General features: G+C 56.4%; 1 protein-coding gene across 4 annotated transcripts; it reads right to left on the bottom strand.

The window, feature by feature from the left end:
- Nucleotides 1-989: 989 nt before the first annotated feature.
- Nucleotides 990-13,218, bottom strand: RBM23 (RNA binding motif protein 23). Of its 4 annotated transcripts, XM_038741233.1 has the most exons (15): nucleotides 13,064-13,218; nucleotides 6,503-6,727; nucleotides 6,045-6,121; nucleotides 5,742-5,863; nucleotides 5,568-5,615; nucleotides 5,304-5,477; nucleotides 4,203-4,256; nucleotides 3,981-4,098; nucleotides 3,708-3,860; nucleotides 3,483-3,620; nucleotides 3,183-3,248; nucleotides 2,492-2,687; nucleotides 2,306-2,407; nucleotides 2,100-2,184; nucleotides 990-1,967 (listed from the first exon to the last, which is right to left on the bottom strand). In XM_038741233.1, exons 3-15 carry the CDS (start codon nucleotides 6,108-6,110, stop codon nucleotides 1,964-1,966), a joined length of 1,326 nt encoding a protein of 441 aa, XP_038597161.1. In that variant the 5' UTR covers nucleotides 6,111-6,121; nucleotides 6,503-6,727; nucleotides 13,064-13,218; the 3' UTR covers nucleotides 990-1,963. The 4 variants fall into 4 exon arrangements, with proteins under 4 accessions (XP_038597161.1, XP_038597163.1, XP_038597160.1 ...); XM_038741235.1 differs by lacking the exon at nucleotides 6,503-6,727 and having other exon boundaries at nucleotides 5,304-5,399; XM_038741232.1 differs by lacking the exon at nucleotides 6,503-6,727 and having other exon boundaries at nucleotides 13,064-13,217.
- Nucleotides 13,219-17,721: the final 4,503 nt, after the last annotated feature.

Below are 17,721 nucleotides of genomic sequence, written 5' to 3' on the forward strand. Positions count from 1 at the left end.
TCTCCTGCGGCCAGGAAGCCCGTGGGGGTGGAGGGAAAGGCGACGGGGAGGAGGCAAGTCGTGCTGGAGACTCAAACCCCGAGCCCCGGAGCCCGAGTCCTGACAAAGGAATTAAAACACGATGGCAATTATTCATATTTTTAGACTGACACAGGGGACTGTTTAACATTTGGTTGCCATAGCAATGAGCCAAGAAAGAATCGAAGCACCCCCCTAGCTTCGGCTCTGCCCCTGCCCAACCTCGCGGGCCGGGCCGGGGCTGCCGCGCCGCGTGGGACCCCCGGACGCCGTGCCAGCTCACGCTGCCTCGTTCGAGGGACCAAAGGGGAGCCTTTATCCGTATGCTCCTCTGACACGGGGCTTGTGGACCCAGGCTCCAGGGACCTTCCAAGCGCTCGAGGAGACAAAGCAGCAGCAGCAGGAATGCCGGTAGTCAGCCCTGAGGCTGTGGGGCACCCCTGAAGGGCCCCATGACCTCTTCAGCCGAGCCGGAAGAGAGCTTAGGTGTGGGCACTGGTGAGAGGAAGTCAGCTGGCACGGAGGTGGCATCGGAAGCACCCTGAGGTCCTGCTGTAGGGAGGAAAACCAACAGGCCCCGCCTGAACCTACCTGGCAGCCTCTGCCCAGGGTGGTGGCATCGGTGGTCCTAACACGGGAGCCTGTGGCTGACACTGCCCCCTCCTAGAGAGAGAGGAGAGGTGGGCGACGGTCAGCAAGGGGCCCCTCCGGAGTGCGGGTTGGGGGGGAAGAGGAGTGTGGACCCCCGGGGTGTGAACCCCCATCCAGGAGCTGCGCCGTGGGTACAGAAGGGGAGTCCAGCCCAGCGAAGAACCTTTTGTCCATTTTATTTCTTTAGAGAAAGCCAAAAAAAAAAAAAAAAAAAAACCAAACCAACCCCCCCAACCACTAAAAAACAAAAAAAACCAACCCCACCCATCCCGAAGAACAAACGAACAAAAATACCCGAAAGGAGGAAAGAAAGAAACGACTGCGGTACAAACGTTTTATCCCCGGAACTGTCCGTGGTTTTCCTTGTGAGAAGTTAAAATCGAGAGACAGACAAGGCGGACGGACCGGGAGAGATAGCAGACGCTTGGGCAGCGGTTGCCGCCCCGAGGCTGCCCTTTGTACAAAGTTTATATATATTTATATACACAGACACAGGGGTAGAAAATCCAGTGAACCGCGGGGGGAGGGGGAGGGTGGTGCCCGGCCTCCGGGGGGGCCAAGATGGTATCGGCTCCCCGCCCCACCCTCGGCCAGAGGGATGACCGGGTCCCAGGGAGAAACGGCAGGGGCTGGGGTCCCACACCCAGGGGGCCTGGGTGGGGGGTAGAGGGGGTTCGGGACCCCCCGCCGCCATCGTCCGCTCCACTCCCGGGACCCCAAAGTATCAAGACTGGCTCGGCGGACAGATGGCACACGGCTGCCTGCCTCCTCCGGTCCCGTGCTGGGGTTTCAGACGTCCTAGCCCGGACCCGGCCTTGCCCTCCGGCAGCCTCCCTCTCCACCCACATCCTGGGCGCCCCTAAGTTCCCCCGGGCAGGACGGGGGAAGGAGAGACGGGGGGCGGGGGGAGGCGGGCCTCGGACCGCCCCGATGGTCAGACGGAAGTGGGGGGGAGCGGGCAGTGAAGGGCACCCAGGGAGACGTTACACAGAGACACTTGTATTCAACGTATGTACAAACTCTGCTTCCCCGCCCGAGACTGGGGGGCTTGGCTCAGCACAGAGTCCGGCCCCCGGACCGCGGGGTGGCTGTTCTTCAAAGTGTCCAGCGCAGGCCCTGCTCCCGCCACCCCCCCCGCCCCCGGGGAGGCATCGTCCGTGCCCGTAGGCTGGCGTGGTCCGCGACGGTGGGAGGGAGGGGGGACGGGGGGAGAGAGACGGGGCGGGCGCGGAGAGAAGTGGGGTGGGCTGGGCGGGGCCTAGAGGCACGGGGGAGGCAGCGCTGAGCCATCGTGTTACCTGTGCGGAGAAGAGACACAGACGGGTCAGAGAGGGGGGGAGACGGCGACAAGCGCTTATTACAGTGCTCCGCATACAGTAAGCGCTCGACAAACACGATCCAACACACACTGGGCGGCACCCGGGACTCACATGGTCTGGGGGGTGAAGAGGCTGGAGAGCTGGAAGCACTGCGAGGCGATGGCCTGGGACGCCAGGTTCAGAGCCGGACTGAGCGCTAGGGAAACAAGGGGGTGGTCCGGGAGGGTCAGCCCCGCCAACGGGGGCATTGCTCCCGCTTCCTCCCTCCTCCCGTGGGCCTGCCGACCCCTCACACCCGGCCCCGGGCGGGCACTGACCGGTCAGGGCGGCAGGGTTCAGGGCCCCCAGGGGCACGGCTCCGTTCAGCTGCAGGGCGGCAGCCTGGGCCGCGGCGGAGGTGGGGAGTTGGATGCCGGAACCTGTGGGGGGAGATAGGAGCGTACGGTGCCGGGGCCCCCCCGCCATCCCCGCCCCGGCCCCCGGATACCGGCCGCCGGACTCACCCTCGGCCAGCTTGGCCATGAGCTGCAGACGCCCCCCGGCCGTCCCCAGGTCCAGCTCCTCGCCCCCGTCGGGGAAGGTGATGTCCGTGCCGCCGTCCAGCCGCTCGGTCACGTGACCCACCCGCATGGGCCGCCCGGCCAGCTCGAAGCCGTTCAGCTGCTCCAGGGCCCGTCGGGCACACTCGGAGTCGGAGAACTGTTGGGAGCACGGACCGCCGTCAATGGCTCTGGCCCACCACTCTGACCCCCGACCTTGGGGGCAGGTGTTTACCGCGGGCACACTTTCTTCCCCGCGACTCCAGCCCTGGCCTGGGGTATCGGGATGCCCTCCTCTACTTCCCAGCTCCCCGACCGTTCCAGGTAGAGGCGGGCCGGGCTCCCCACTTGGCCAGCAGGACCCGCGGACGGAAGAGCCGTGACCCCTGAGTCACCCCCCTCCCTCAGTTTTGATTCCCGGGGTGGGGCCCGGCCCCGCGGGAGAACCGGTTTCACGGTTCCTTCCAGCCGATTCCACGGAGGTGAGCAATAGCTGAGGGGGGCAGGGGATCGGATACCCCTCATTCCAGGGTGACAGATGGGGCGGAGGCGGAAAGTGTGGAGGGGACCAGGTGAATTCCCAGGGCTCCCACCTTTCCACGCTGACCCAGTTCTGATGCGGTGTTTGGGGGGAGGCTACAAGCGGGAAACTCACCGTCAGGAAGCCAAAGCCTTTAGAGCGGCCAGTGTCTGGATCCTTCATCAGGACGATATTATCGATCTGGGGAAAAACGTAGAATGAGAAAGATCAGTTTCTCAGTTGTCCCCTCCCCTATGGTGACCGATGACCCTCTCCCCCATTTCGACCACCTCTTCCCCGTCACTGCTGAAATCCCCCTGCTCTCCGGCCCAGCCCCACACCACCCGGCCTCCGTCTGGAGTTTGTTTGCATCAATCTGATGGCGGGCACCCCGGGCGGTTCAGGCCCAAGGCCGTCTGCCCTCGAGGCGCTGACCTTGCCGAACGGCTCGAAGATGCCCCGCAGCATGTCCTCCGTGATGTTGAAGTGCAGGGAGCCCACGTAGAGACGCATGGGGCCCCCGCTACCCTTCTGCAGGTTGTTGGCCATGGCCGCCAGGCGGTTCTTCTCGGCCTGGGGGTGGGAGAGAAGTGATGAACCAGAGGGCTGGTTCCCCCCCTCCACCTCCCCCAAACCAGCTCACTCTCTCCCGCCGCCCACCTGGGAAGCCTGGACGATGATGGGAACGCCCAGCAGGCGCTGTCCCGTCAGCCCGATGGCCAGGGGCACGGACTGGATCTCGCAGAACTCCACGTAGGCGATGCCCTTGGAGCGGCGGGAGTTCCGGTCCGAGATGATCCGCACGTCACGCACCTGCGAGGGTCACACGGGGAGGAAAAGCGGCCAGCTAGGGATGAGCAAGGGGGAGCGGGCCCCGGCCACCCTTTCCTCCCCTAACGCCCAGGGGTTCCGGGGGTCGGGGCGGGAACGTACCTTCCCAACTGCCGAGAAGAAGTCCTCCAGGTCTCGGGGCCGGATGCGGGCGGCCAGCTGCATGCAGAAGACGGTGCGAGCGTCGCGCTCCTCGGGGCTCAGGTTATCGATGGGCTCCCTGTGGAGGAGAGCGAACGGTTGTGAGAGTGCGACAGTGTGGGACGGACTGTTTTTTTTTTTTGGGGGGGGGGGGGGGGGACACCAACACCTGCAAACACTCACCTGACTGGGCTCTTCTCTCGGTAATGGGGGCTCTTGCTGTGTCCGTACCGGCGCCTGGAGGAGCGGCAATAATAATAATGACGGTATATGTTTAGCGCTTACTATGTGCAAAGCACTACTCTAAGCGCTGGGGAGGATACAAGGTGATCAAGTTGTCCCACGGGGGGCTCACAGTCTTAATCCCCATTTTTACAGATGAGGGAACTGAGACCCAGAGGAGTGAAGTGACCCACCCGAAGTCACACAGCTAACAAATGGAAGAGCCGGGATTAGAACCCTCGACCTCTGACTCCCAAGCCCGGCTCTTTCTACCGAGCCACGCTGCTTCATAATGACGGTGTTTGTTAAGCACTTGCTGTGTGCAAATCACCATTCTAAGCACTGGGGAGATTACAAGTGATCAGGCTGTCCCACGGTCTTCATCCCCATTTTACAGATGAGGTAACAGGCACAGAGAAGTGAAGTGACTTGCCCAAGGTCATACAGCTGACAATTGGCGGAGCCGGGATATGAACCCACGACCTCTGACTCCAAAGCCCGGGCTCTTTCCACTGAGCCACGCTGCTTCTCAAGAGGTGAGGAGGGGCCCAAGATGAGTTATCATCATCATCAATCGTATTTATCGAGTGCTTACTATGTGCAGAGCACTGTAGTAAGCGCTTGGGAAATACAAATTGGCAACATATAGAGACGGTCCCTACCCAACAGTGGGCTCACAGTCTAAATGGGGGAGACAGAATAATCGAGGTTCACACACACACATCCTGGCTGGTGACATCACGTCAGTCCCCCCCCTCCAACTCCAGCAGCTCCCAGATGCTCAGCGACATATTGAGCCCCACGCTCTCCCCGCCGACTCCGAGGATGCCCTGCAGCTGCAGAGACCGTGAGCCCCGAGGGACCCTTGTCTGTGGCTAATCCCCACCCGTGTACTCTTTCCCCATGCCCTCGTACACAATAAACGCCTACTGTTTCCCAAGCAGGTGGTGCATCGAGCGGGCACACTTTCCCCCTTCCTCTCCCGCCGCCCGGGTAGGTCCCAGGCCTCCCTGAGTTCAGCAGACCGCCAAGCGGGACGTGCCCCGTGACCCCGGCCCTTACCCGGCGGCGGGAGGGGGGCTCCTGTAGCGCACACGTTCCTCGCGCCGGCGGTCCCGGCTGCGCGACTTGCTGCTGCGCCGGCGGTCCCGGCTGCGGCTGCGGTGGCGTCGCTGGCGGTCGCGGCTGCGGCTGCGGCTGCTCCGCCTCCGGTGTCGGTCCCGGTCCCGGCTGCGGCTGGAGGGGCGAGAGGCCGGGGGTCCGGGCTCACGTTCCCCCACCCGGCCCGGCCCACCCCGCCTGCCCCGGGAGGCGGCCCCCGCTCACCTGCGCTTCCGGTCCTTGCTTCTGCTGTGGCTGCGGCTCCGCTTCTTCCTGCGGGAGGATTGGAAGTGAACCTCCCACCTCGGGGTGGGGGGTCGTCACCGGCCTGCCCCAGAGCCGGCCGGTTCGTCCCCGCCCTCCCCACTCGGCCCTCGTCCTCCCGGCCGGGTCACTCACTTGCTCGTCTCCCCGCTGGTGTTGCTGCCACTGCTGCTACTGGCGCCGCCCGCGCCGGTGCTGCTGCTGCTGCTGGTAGTGGTGGTCGTGCTGGGGCTGTCCTTCTTCACCTCCTTCCTCTGCTGCTCGGCCCACGGAGAGAGGCCGTGAGCGAAAAAAAGCGCACCTAGCCCACCGAGAGACCCTCCCCGCCCTTCGTGGCCGGCCCCCCGCTCACCTCTGGCCCCGGGAGCGTAAAGAATCGGGCCACCGCCCTCCCCTTAATCCCCGGGGGCCACCCCTCTCCCGAGGAACGGCCCTCACCTCCTCTTTCTTGTACGGGGCCTCCAGCATGGCCTCGATCACGATGTCGAAGTCGTCGGATGCCATCGCGTCGGCGTCTGCGGAGAGGCGGGAGGCGGGTGAGGGGCTGGCCGGCGGCAGTGGGTCGCCACACGCCGAAACCCACCCGGAGACGGGCCTCGGGAGCCGCCGCTCTCCGGCCCCCGGGTCAGACCGCCGGGGGCCGAAGCCAACCCGGGACCGTCCCCGGCTCCTCCCCGGAGGTGGGACTCGGGGCGCCAAGGGGCCGGGACCCCCACGGGAAGTTCGGCTCCTTCCCCAAAGCCACCGCACCCAGCCCCCGCCCCGGGGCCCGGCCGGAGTCGGAATACGGGGCCGCCCCAACCGACGGGGTAACATCTCAGATCCCAAACTGGGATCCGAGGACCGGGAAACGGCGCAGATACGTCCCAAACTCCTCCCTCCGGCCTGAACCTTACCAGTTAGCAGGCCTTTAGCACCAGGGTTTTGGAGCCATTATCAACTCAACAGAGACAATAAGGTAATGGAAAGAAAACAGTGGGTTAACACAACAGGCCCAACGCCCTTTTACAAGCTCCTGCCGGGAAGCCTTTCCAGACTTGGTGAGCCAGAGTGAGGCCCCAGGCCTCCCCCACGGACTCCATGTCTAGCACTCGTCTTCCCCCTAGAAGTCCACACCAAGTCTGCCAAATAAGAAAAACGGAAGAGAAAAACTGAGTATGAAAAGCACAGATCCCTCACAGGTAGCGTCTGGATCAACGAAGCGCGAAGCCCCGGGGATGCCCGTTGGGAGAACGCCTTACGGGTGGGGCACACGTCTACCACATAGTTCTGTTCATCAATCGTATTTATTGAGCGCTTACTATGTGCAGAGCACTGTACTAGGCGTTCTGTTGTCCGGCACGCTCCCAAACGCTCGGCACAGTGCTCCGCACACGGTAAACGTTCAATAGGTACGACTGCCTGACTGGGAAGGACCCAGTCCTTATTTATTTTACTTGTACATATCTATTCTATTTATTTTATTTTGTTAGTATGTTCGGTTTTGTTCTCTGTCTCCCCCTTTTAGACTGTGAGCCCACTGTTGGGTAGGGACTGTCTCTCTATGTTGCCAATTTGTACTTCCAAAGCGCTTAGTCCAGTGCTCTGCACATAGCAAGCGCTCGATAAATACGATTGATGATGATGATGATGACCCAGTCTAAAAGGGGAAGGACCCTTTTAGACTGTGAGCCCACTGATGGGGAGGGACTGTCTCTATATGTTGCCAATTTGTACTTCCCAAGTGCTTAGTCCAGTGCTCTGCACATAGTAAGCGCTCAATAAATATGACTGATGATGATGATGACCCAGTCTAAAAGGGGAAGGAGGCTTTTAGACTGTGAGCCCACTGTTGGGGAGGGACTGTCTCTCTATGTTGCCAATTTGTACTTCCCAAGCGCTTAGTACAGTGCTCTGCACCTAGTAAGCGCTCGATAAATACAATTCATGATGATGATGATGACCCAGTCTAAAAGGGGAAGGACCCTTTTAGACTGTTAGCCCACTGTTGGGTAGGGACTGTCTCTATATGTTGCCAATTTGTACTTCCCAAGCGCTTAGTCCAGTGCTCTGCACATAGTAAGCGCTCAATAAATACGATTGATGATGATGATGATGATGACCCGGGCCCGTCGAGCGGAAAAAACCCAGAAAACGGTGGGCCCGACGGATACCACTCTTTTTCCGCCCCCTTCGGAGTTGGCGAATCCGGCTACCGGGTTTTCCCAAGTTTGGGAATAAGACCTCCATTCTTTAGTGGCAAGAGTTATGACTTTCTGTCTCCGAAAGCTCCTCCTCGTCTGGGAATAGCACGGGGGGGGGGGGGGGGGGGGGGGGGGGTTGGGAAGAAGTACGTGAATTCGGCTGAAAAACAACCTCCCTCTAACGGGACTCGGTCAGTGGCCGCAACCCCAGCCGCCCCACACAGAAGTTTCCCTATTCAGCCCCGGCCAGCAGTGGCGAGGGCGTGAATCCCGGATCGGAGCCCAGGGGAGGTGGGGACCGCCCCCATCCCAGAAAAATGGGATGAGATTCTGGAGGAGGTGGGATTCGAACCCGGTGCCAACCCCCAGACCGGCGACTGGGAGGGGGCTGATGGTGGCACCATCTCGACGGTCCGCTCACCATCCGGGGCCCGGGCACCTCCAGACTGAAGAACATAACCAAGAAGAGCCCCGGTATCTGGCGGAGGCGGGATTCGAACCCGCGACCTCTGACTCTGGAGTCAGAGGTCGCGGGTTCGAATCCCGCCTCCCCCACAGGTCTGCTGTGTGATCTTGGGCAAGTCACTTTACTTCCCTGAGCCTCGGTTACCTCATCTGTAAAATCTGTAAAATGTGGGACAACTTGATCACCTTGTATTCCCCCCCCTCCCCACAGCGCTTAGAACAGTGCTCCGCACATAGTAAGCGCTTAACAAATGCCATCGTGGCACCGTCTCGACGGTCCGGTCACCATCCTAGGCCCGGGCACCTCCAGACTGACAAACATAACCAAGAAGAGCCCCGGTATCTGGCGGAGGTGGGATTCGAACCCGCGACCTCTGACTCCGGAGTCGGAGGTCGCGGGTTCGAATCCCACCTCCGCCACAGGTCTGCTATGTGATCAAGTCACTTCACTGAGCCTCGGTTATCTCACCTGTAAAATGGGGATTAGGACTGTGAGCCCCCGCGTGGGGCAACTTGATCACCTTGTACTCCCCCCCCCCCACAGCGCTTAGAACAGTGCTCTGCACATAGTAAGCGCTTAACAGATGCCACCGTGGCGCCATCTCGACGGTCCGGTCACCATCCAAGGCCCGGGCACCTCCAGACTGAAGAACATAACCAAGAAGGGCCCCGGTGGGATTCGAACCCGCGACCTCTGACTTCGGAGTCGGAGGTCGCGGGTTCGAATCCCACCTCCGCCACAGGTCTGCTGTGTGATCAAGTCACTTCACTGAGCCTCAGTTACCTCATCTGTAAAATGGGGATTAGGACTGTGAGCCCCCACATGGGGCAACTTGACCACCTTGTATCCCCCCCCCCCCCCCCCAGCGCTTAGAACAGTGCTCCGCACATAGTAAGCGCTTAACAAATGCCATCGTGGCACCGTCTCGACGGTCCGGTCACCATCCTAGGCCCGGGCACCTCCAGACTGACGAACATAACCAAGAAGAGCCCCGAACTCCGGAGTCGGAGGTCGCAGGTTCGAATCCCACCTCTGCCACAGGTCTGCTGTGTGATCAAGTCACTTCCCTGAGCCTCGGTTACCTCATCTGTAAAATGGGGATTAGGACTGTGAGCCCCCATGTGGGGCAACTTGATCACCTTGTATTCCCCCCCCCCCCACAGCGCTTAGAACAGTGCTCTGCACATAGTAAGCGCTTAACAGATGCCATCGTGGCGCTATCTCGACGGTCCAGTCACCATCCTAGGCCCGGGCACCTCCAGACTGAAGAACATAACCAAGAAGAGCCCTGGTATCTGGCGGACGGGATTCGAACCCAGACCTCCAGAGTCAGAGGTCATGGGTTCGACTCCCACCTCCGCCGCAGGTCTGCTGTGTGATCAAGTCACTTCACTGAGCCTCGGTTACCTCATCTGTAAAATGGGGATTAGGACTGTGAGCCCCACGTGGGACAACCTGATCACCTTGTATTCCTCCCCCAGCGCTTAGAACAGTGCTCCGCACATAGTAAGCGCTTAACAAATGCCATCGTCATTATTATCATCTCCGGAAGGGCCTCCCCTCGCCGCCCCCACCTCATCGGGAGGAGCATGGCCGCTGGGGAGGACGAGGATGAGGCCTGAGGAGCGTCGGGCACGAGTGTTTTGTGTTGGCTCAGTGGAAAGAGCCCGGGCTTTGGAGCCAGAGGTCATGGGTTCAAATCCCAGTTCTGCCAATTGTCAGCTCTGTGACCTTGGGCAAGTAACTTCACTTCTGTGCCTCAGTTACCTCAACTGTAAAATGGGGATTAATACGGTGAGCCCCCTGAGGGTCAACCTGATCACCTTGTAACCTCCCCAGCGCTTAGAATGGTACTTTGCATATAGTAAGTGCTTAATAAATGCCATTATTATTATGTTTTGGGTCATGGGTTCAAATCCCAGTTCCGCCAATTGTCAGCTCTGTGACCTTGGGTAAGTCACTTCACTTCTCTGGGCCTCGGTTACCTCAGCTGTAAAATGGGGATTAAGACTGTGAGCCCCACGAGGGACAACCTGATCACCTTGTAACCTCCCCAGTGCTTAGAACAGTGCTTTGCACATAGTAAGCGCTTAATAAATGCCATTATTATTATGTTATGGGTCATGGGTTCAAATCCCAGTTCTGCCAATTGTCAGCTCTGTGACCTTGGGTAAGTCACTTCACTTCTCTGTGCCTCAGTTACCTCAACTGTAAAATGGGGATTAAGACTGTGAGCCCCCTGTGGGTCAACCTCTGATCACCTTGTAACCTCCCCAGCGCTTAGAACGGTGCTTTGCACATAGTAAGCGCTTAATAAATGCCATTATTATTATGTCATAGGTAATGGGTTCAAATCCCAGTTCTGCCAATTGTCAGCTCTGTGAGCTTGGGTAAGTCACTTCACTTCTCTGGGCCTCAAGTTGCCTCATCTGTACAATGGGGATGAAGGCTGTGAGCTCCCCCGCCGTTGGACCACCTGATCACCTTGTAACCTCCCCAGTGCTTAGAACAGTGCTTTGTACACAGTAAGCACTTAATAAATGCCATTATTATTATGTTATAGGTCATGGGTTCAAATCCCAGTTCCGCCAATTGTCAGCTGTGGGACCTTGGGCAAGTCACTTCACTTCTTTGGGCCTCAGTTGCCTCATCTGTACAATGGGGATGAATAATAATAATAATAATAATGATAGCATTTATTAAGCGCTTACTATGTGCAAAGCACTGTTCTAAGCGCTGGGGAGGTGACAAGGTGATCAGGTTGTCCCACGGAGGGGGCTCACAGTCTTAATCCCCATTTTACAGATGAGGTAACTGAGGACCAGAGAAGTGAAGTGACTTGCCCAAAGTCACACCGCTGACAAGTGGCGGAGTCAGGATTTGAACCCATGACCTCTGACTCCAAAACCCGGGCTCTTTCCACTGAGCCATGCTGCCTCCAATGTTCATCTGTACAATGGGGATGAAGACTGTGAGCCCCCCCACCCGTGGGGCCACCTGATCACTTGTAACCTGCCCAGCACTTAGAACGGTGCTTTGCACATTGTAAGCACTTAGTAAGTGCCATTATTATTATATTATTGGTCATGGGTTCAAATCCCAGCTCCGCCAACTGTCAGCTGTGTGGGCTTGGGCAAGTCACTTCACTGGGCCTCAGTCGCCTCATCTGTACAACGTGGGGGCCACCTGATCACGTCGTAACCTCCCCAGTGCTTAGAACGGTGCTTTGCACATAGTAAGCGCTTAATAAGTGCCATTATTACTATGTTATAGGTCATGGGTTCAAATCCTGGCTCCGCCAACTGTCAGCTGTGTGGGCTTGGGCAAGTCACTTCACTGGGCCTCAGTCGCCTCATCTGTACAATGGGGACGAAGCCCACCTGATCACGTCGTAACCTCCCCAGTGCTTAGAACGGTGCTTTGCACATAGTAAGCGCTTAATAAACGCCACTATTATTATGTTATAGGTCATGGGTTCAAATCCCAGTTCCGCCAACTGCCGGCTGTGGGACCTTGGGCAAGTCACTTCATTGGGCCTCAGTCGCCTCATCTGTACAACAGAGAAGCAGCGTGGCTCAGTGGAAAGAGCCCGGGCTTTGGAGTCGGAGGTCATGGGTTCGAATCCCGACTCCACAACGTCTGCTGTGTGACCTTGGGCAAGTGACAACTTCTCTGAGCCTCAGTTCCCTCATCTGTAAAATGGGGATTAAGACTGCGAGCCTCACGTGGGACAACCTGATCACCTTGTAACCTCCCCGGCGCTTAGAACAGCGCTTTGCACATAGTAAGTGCTTAATAAATGCCATATTATTATTATGGGGATGAAGACGTGGGGACCACCTGATCAGGCTGTAACCTCCCCAGTGCTTAGAACAGTGCTTTGCACATAAGCCGCGTGGCTCAGTGGCAAGAGCCCGGGCTTTGGAGTCGGAGGTCATGGGTTCGAATCCCGGCTCCACCACGTCTGCCGTGTGACCTTGGGCAAGTGACAACTTCTCTGAGCCTCAGTTCCCTCATCTGTAAAACGGGGATGAAGACTGCGAGCCCCACGTGGGACAACCTAATCACTTTGTATCCCCCCAGCGCTTAGAACAGTGCTTTGCGCATAGTAAGCGCTTAACAAATGCCAACATTATTATTATTATAAGCGATTAATAAATGCCGTAATTATTGTGGGTGTGACTGTGGTGGGGGGGGGGGAGGGAGGACCTCCTCCAGGAGGCCTTCCCAGACTGAGCCCCTTCCTTCCTCTCCCCCTCGTCCCCCTCTCCATCCCCCCCATCTTACCTCCTTCCCTTCCCCACAGCACCTGTATATATGTTTGTACATATTTATTACTCTATTTATTTTACTGGTACATATCTATTCTATTTATTTTATAAGTATGTTTGGTTTTGTTCTCTGTCTCCCCCTTTTAGACTGTGAGCCCACTGTTGGGTTGGGACTATGTTGCCAACTTGGACTTCCCAAGCGCTTAGTCCAGTGCTCTGCACACAGTAAGCGCTCAATAAACACGATTGATGATGACGACGAGGACGCCATCATCTCCTTCCCCCCGGCCTCGGCTCCTCCTTGACCGAAGTGGCGTCTTCCCAGAGGCCACCGCGGCGGGCCCGGGGGCTGATGGGAAGGCTCGAGGCGGCCACTTCCGGGGGCCCCAGCGGCTCCATTACTGCCCGCTGGTGACGTCAGGGGGAGGCGCCGCCGCGCGGTGACGTCACGCGCGGGTGACGTCGTGGCGGACGGTGTTGGGGGGGAGGGGGAGGGGAGAAAAAAGAGGGTTGTCGGGTTTTGGGGGGATCCCTTACCGGCTCCGGGTCCCCGCGCGGGGGTCCCGGGTGTCTCCGTTCCGGGGGGCGGGTGAAGGCCGCTGAGCCCCGCTGGTTCTCGAGGGGGTCTGAGCCGGAGGAAACGGCACCGCCGCCGCCGCCGGACCAGCTGCCGTCCCCGCAAGATGGCGGCAGCTCCGCTGGCTTCCAGAACCTTCCCCCGTTCTGCGCAGGCGCGGCACGGCGGCGGGGGCGGAGCCGTCTCGCGGCCACCGCCTCTCATTGGCCGAGGACGCGGGGCCGGGCCCCGCCGTCGCCCGGCAACGGGGAAGAGCCCTCGTGATTGGCCGGGCCCTGCGTCAATCATGGAGGGCGGTGCCTCGCCCCGAGCCTTTGTTGCCTCCCCTCGCCCGCTCATTGGTTGGCGCCCCCACGTGAGCGCGGAGCCCGAGGAAGGAGGACGCGGCGCGAGCCGAGCGCCCACCTGACCCACTCCGGGCTCTCCCATTGGCCGAGACGGGGGACGGGGGGCCGCGCCAGCTCTTCCCTGATTGGTCGAGAAGAGGGTCAACCCCCCCCCCCCCCCCGTAACCATCCCTGCCCTGTAACAACCTTGATGGGCTCGAAGCCCACTGCCTGTTGGATACGCGGCCGGAGAACCCCACTCAATCAATCAATCAATCAATTAATCAATCAATCAGTCGTATTTACTGAGCGCTTACTGTGTGCAGAGCACTGGGCTAAGCGCTTGGGAAGTCCAAGTTGGCAACATAGACGGTCCCTACCCAACAGTGGGCTCACAGTCATCATCATCATCAATCGTATTTATTGAGCGCTTACTGTGTGCAGAGCACTGTACTAAGCGCTTGGGAAGTCCAAGTTGGCAACACATAGAGACAGTCCCTACCCAACAGTGGGCTCACAGTCTAAAAGGGGGAGGCAGAGAGCAAAATCAAACATACTAACAAAATAAAATCAATAGAATAGATATGTACAAGTAAATAAATAGAGTAATAAATATGTCCAAACATATATACATATATACAGGTGCTGTGGGGAAGGGAAGGAGGTAAGATGGGGGGATGGAGAGGGGGAGAGGAAGGAACGGCTCAGTCTGGGAAGGCCTCCTGGAGGAGGTGAGCTCTCAGCAGGGCCTTGAAGGGAGGAAGAGAGCTAGCTGGGCGGATGGGCAGAGGGATTGGGGGCATTCCAGGCCCGGGGGAGGACGTGGGCCGGGGGTCGATGGCAGGACAGGCGAGAACGAGGCCTAACGGTGAGGAGATAAGCGGCAGAGGAGCGGAGGGTGCGGGCTGGGCTGGAGAAGGAGAGAAGGGAGGTGAGGTAGGAGGGGGCGAGGGGATGGACAGCCTTGAAACCCAGGGTGAGGAGTTTCTGCCTGATGCGCAGATTGATTGGTAGCCACTGGAGATTTTTGAGGAGTGGAGTAACATGCCCAGACAAAATAAATAGAATAGATATGTACAAGTAAAAGAAATAGAGTAATAAATATTTACAAACATATAGAGACAGTCCCTACCCAACAGTGGGCTCTCAGTCTAGAAGGGGGAGACAGAGAACAAAACCAAACATATATTAACAAAATAGAATAGATATGTACAAGTAAAATAAATAAATAAATAGAGTAATAAATATTTACAAACATATATACATAGATAACAGGTGCTGTGGGGAAGGGAAGGAGGTAAGACGGGGGGATGGAGGGGGTACGATGGGGGGAGGAAGGAGGGGGCTCAGTCTGGGAAGGCATCCCCTGGGCACAGCGCAGGGAGAGGAAGGGCCGGGCCTGGCAGCGCCCCCAATCAATTAATCAATCAATCGTGTTTATTGAGCGCTTACTATGTGCAGAGCACTGTACTAAGCGCTTGGGAAGTACAAGTTGGCAACATATAGAGACAGTCCCTACCCGACAATGGGCTCACGGTCTAGAAGGGGGAGACAGAGAACAAAACCAAACATATTAACAAAATAAAATAAATAGAATAGATATGTACAAGTAAAATAAATAGAGTAATAAATATGTACGAACATATATACATAGATACAGGTGCTGTGGGGAAGGGAAGGAGGTAAGACAGGGGTGATGGAGAGGGGGCTCAGTCTGGGAAGGCATCCCCTGGGCACAGCGCAGGGAGAGGAAGGGCCGGGCCTGGCAGCGCCCCCAATCAATCAATCAATCAATCAATTAATCGTATTTATTGAGCGCTTAGTGTGTGCAGAGCACTGGACTAAGCGCTTGGGAAGTACAAGCTGGCAACATATAGAGACGGTCCCTACCCAACAGTGGGCCCCACCCCGCCCAGGACTGCCCACGGCCCCATGGGGGGAAAGGTGGCCGTGAGACACCTCTGCTCCCCCTTGTTTATGCCAGTCAGTAATGCCATTTCATTCATACATTCTCTCAGTCACGTTTCCGCAGTTAATAATAATAATAATAATAATAATAATGGCATTTATTAAGCGCTTACTATGTGCAAAGCAAATTTGGCATTGCCCGAGGGGAGAAGCAAGCCCCCAGGAATGAATATTTATTCATTTTACTTGTACATATCTATTCATTTTATTTTGTTAATATGTTTTGTTAATACGTTTGGTTTTGTTCTCTGTCTCCCCCTTCTAGACTGTGAGCCCACTGTTGGGTAGGGACCGTCTCTATATGTTGCCAACTTGTACCTCCCAAGCGCTCAGTACGGTGCTCTGCACTCAGTAAGCGCTCAATAAATACAACTGATTGATTGATTGATTGACTGCCCACGGCCCCGTGGGGGGAAAGGTGGCCGTGAGACACCTCTGCTCCCCCTTGTTTATGGCAGTCAGTAATGGCATTTATTATTATTATTATTATGTTATTATTTCATTCATGCATTCATTCTCTCAGTCACGTTTCTGCAGTTCATTCATTCATTCATTCAATCGTATTTATTGAGCGCTTACTGTGTGCAGAGCACTGGACTAAGCGCTTGGGAAGTACAAGCTGGCAACATATAGAAATGGCCCCTACCCAACAGCAGGCTCACAGTCAATAATAATAACAATAATAATAATGGCATTTATTAAGCGCTTACTATGTGCAAAGCACAGTTGGCATTGCCTGAAGGGAGAAGCAAGCCCCACCCCACCCAGGAATGAATATTTATTTATTTTACTTGTACATATCTATTCATTTTATTTTGTTAATATGTTGTGGTTTGTTCTCTGTCTCCCCCTTCCAGACTGTGAGCCCACTGTTGGGTAGGGCCCGTCTCTAGATGTTGCCAACTTGTACTTCACAAGCGCTTAGTACAGTGCTCTGCACACAGTAAGCGCTCAATATATACGATTGAATGAATGAATTCATTCTCAGTCACGTTTCCGCAGTTAATAATAATAATAATGGCGTTTATTAAGTGCTTACTATGTGCAAAGCGCAGTTGGCATTGCCCGAGGGGAGAAGCAAGCCCCACCCCGCCCAGGAATGAATATTTATTTATTTTACTTGTACGTATCTATTCTATTTTATTTTGTTAATATGTTTTGTTTTGTTCGCTGTCTCCCCGTTCTAGACTGTGAGCCCACTGTTGGGTAGGGACCGTCTCTATATGTTGCCAACTTGTACCTCCCAAGCGCTTAGTACAGTGCTCTGCACTCAGTAAGCGCTCAATAAATAAGATTGATTGATTGAATGCCCACAGCCCCGTGGGGGGAAAGGTGGCCGTGAGACACCTCAGCTCCCCCTTGTTTATGGCAGTCAGTTATGGCATTTCTTTCATTCATTCATTCAATCGTATTTATTGAGCGCTTACTGTGTGCAGAGCACCGTACTAAGCGCTTGGGAAGTACAAGTTGGCAACATATAGAGACGGTCCCTACCTGACAGTGGGCTCACAGTCTTGTTACTAATAATAAATAATGATGGCATTTATTAAGCGCTTACTATGTGCAAAGCACTGTTCTAAGCGCTGGGGAGGTTACAAGGTGATCAGGTTGTCCCACGGGGGGCTCACAGACTTCATCCCCATTTTACAGATGAGGGAACTGAGGCCCAGAGAAGTGAAGTGACTTGCCCAAAGTCACACAGCTGATCAGGTTATCCCACGGGGGCTCACAGACTTCATCCCCATTTTACAGATGAGGGAACTGAGGCCCAGAGAAGTGAAGTGACCTGCCCAAAGTCACACAGCTGACAACTGGCGTAGACGGGATTTGAACCCCTAACCTCTGACTCCAAAGCCCGGGCTCTTTCCAATGAGCCACTCTTACTCTCTCCCCCTTCTAGACTATGAGCCCGCTGTGGGGTAGGGACCGTCTCTATATGTTGCCAACTTGTACTTCCCAAGAGCTTAGTACAGTGCTCTGCACACAGTAAGCGCTCAATAAATACGATTGAATGAATGAATGAATGAATGTGCCAAGCACTGTTCGAAGCGCTGGGGGGATACAAGGTAATCAGGTTGTCCCACAAGGGGCTCACAGTCTTCATCCCCGTTTTACAGATGAGGTAACCGAGGCCCAGAGAAGTGACTTGTGCAAAGTCACACAGCAGACAAGTGGCGGAGCCGGGATTAGAACCCACGACCTCTGACTCCCAAACCCGTGCTCTTTCCACTGAGCCATGCTGCTTCTCAATAATAATAACTACATAATAATTGCAAGAACAAATAATAGTATTTGTTCATTCATTCATTCAATCGTATTTATTG

Source organism: Tachyglossus aculeatus, assembly GCF_015852505.1.
Source record: "Tachyglossus aculeatus isolate mTacAcu1 chromosome 12 unlocalized genomic scaffold, mTacAcu1.pri SUPER_6_unloc_1, whole genome shotgun sequence".
Classification (NCBI taxonomy): domain Eukaryota; kingdom Metazoa; phylum Chordata; class Mammalia; order Monotremata; family Tachyglossidae; genus Tachyglossus; species Tachyglossus aculeatus.

What these genes read in the sequence shown, in the direction of transcription:
- RBM23 (XM_038741233.1), bottom strand. Translation starts at nt 6,110, where the DNA reads ATGGCATCCGACGACTTCGACATCGTGATCGAGGCCATGCTGGAGGCC. An exon ending in CCCCGTACAAGAAAGAGGAG is followed by an intron (nt 5,864 to 6,044) that starts GTGAGGGCCGTT and finishes TGGGCCGAGCAG; the next exon opens with CAGAGGAAGGAGGTGAAGAA. An exon ending in TCATCGTCCAGGCTTCCCAG is followed by an intron (nt 3,621 to 3,707) that starts GTGGGCGGCGGG and finishes TCCCACCCCCAG; the next exon opens with GCCGAGAAGAACCGCCTGGC.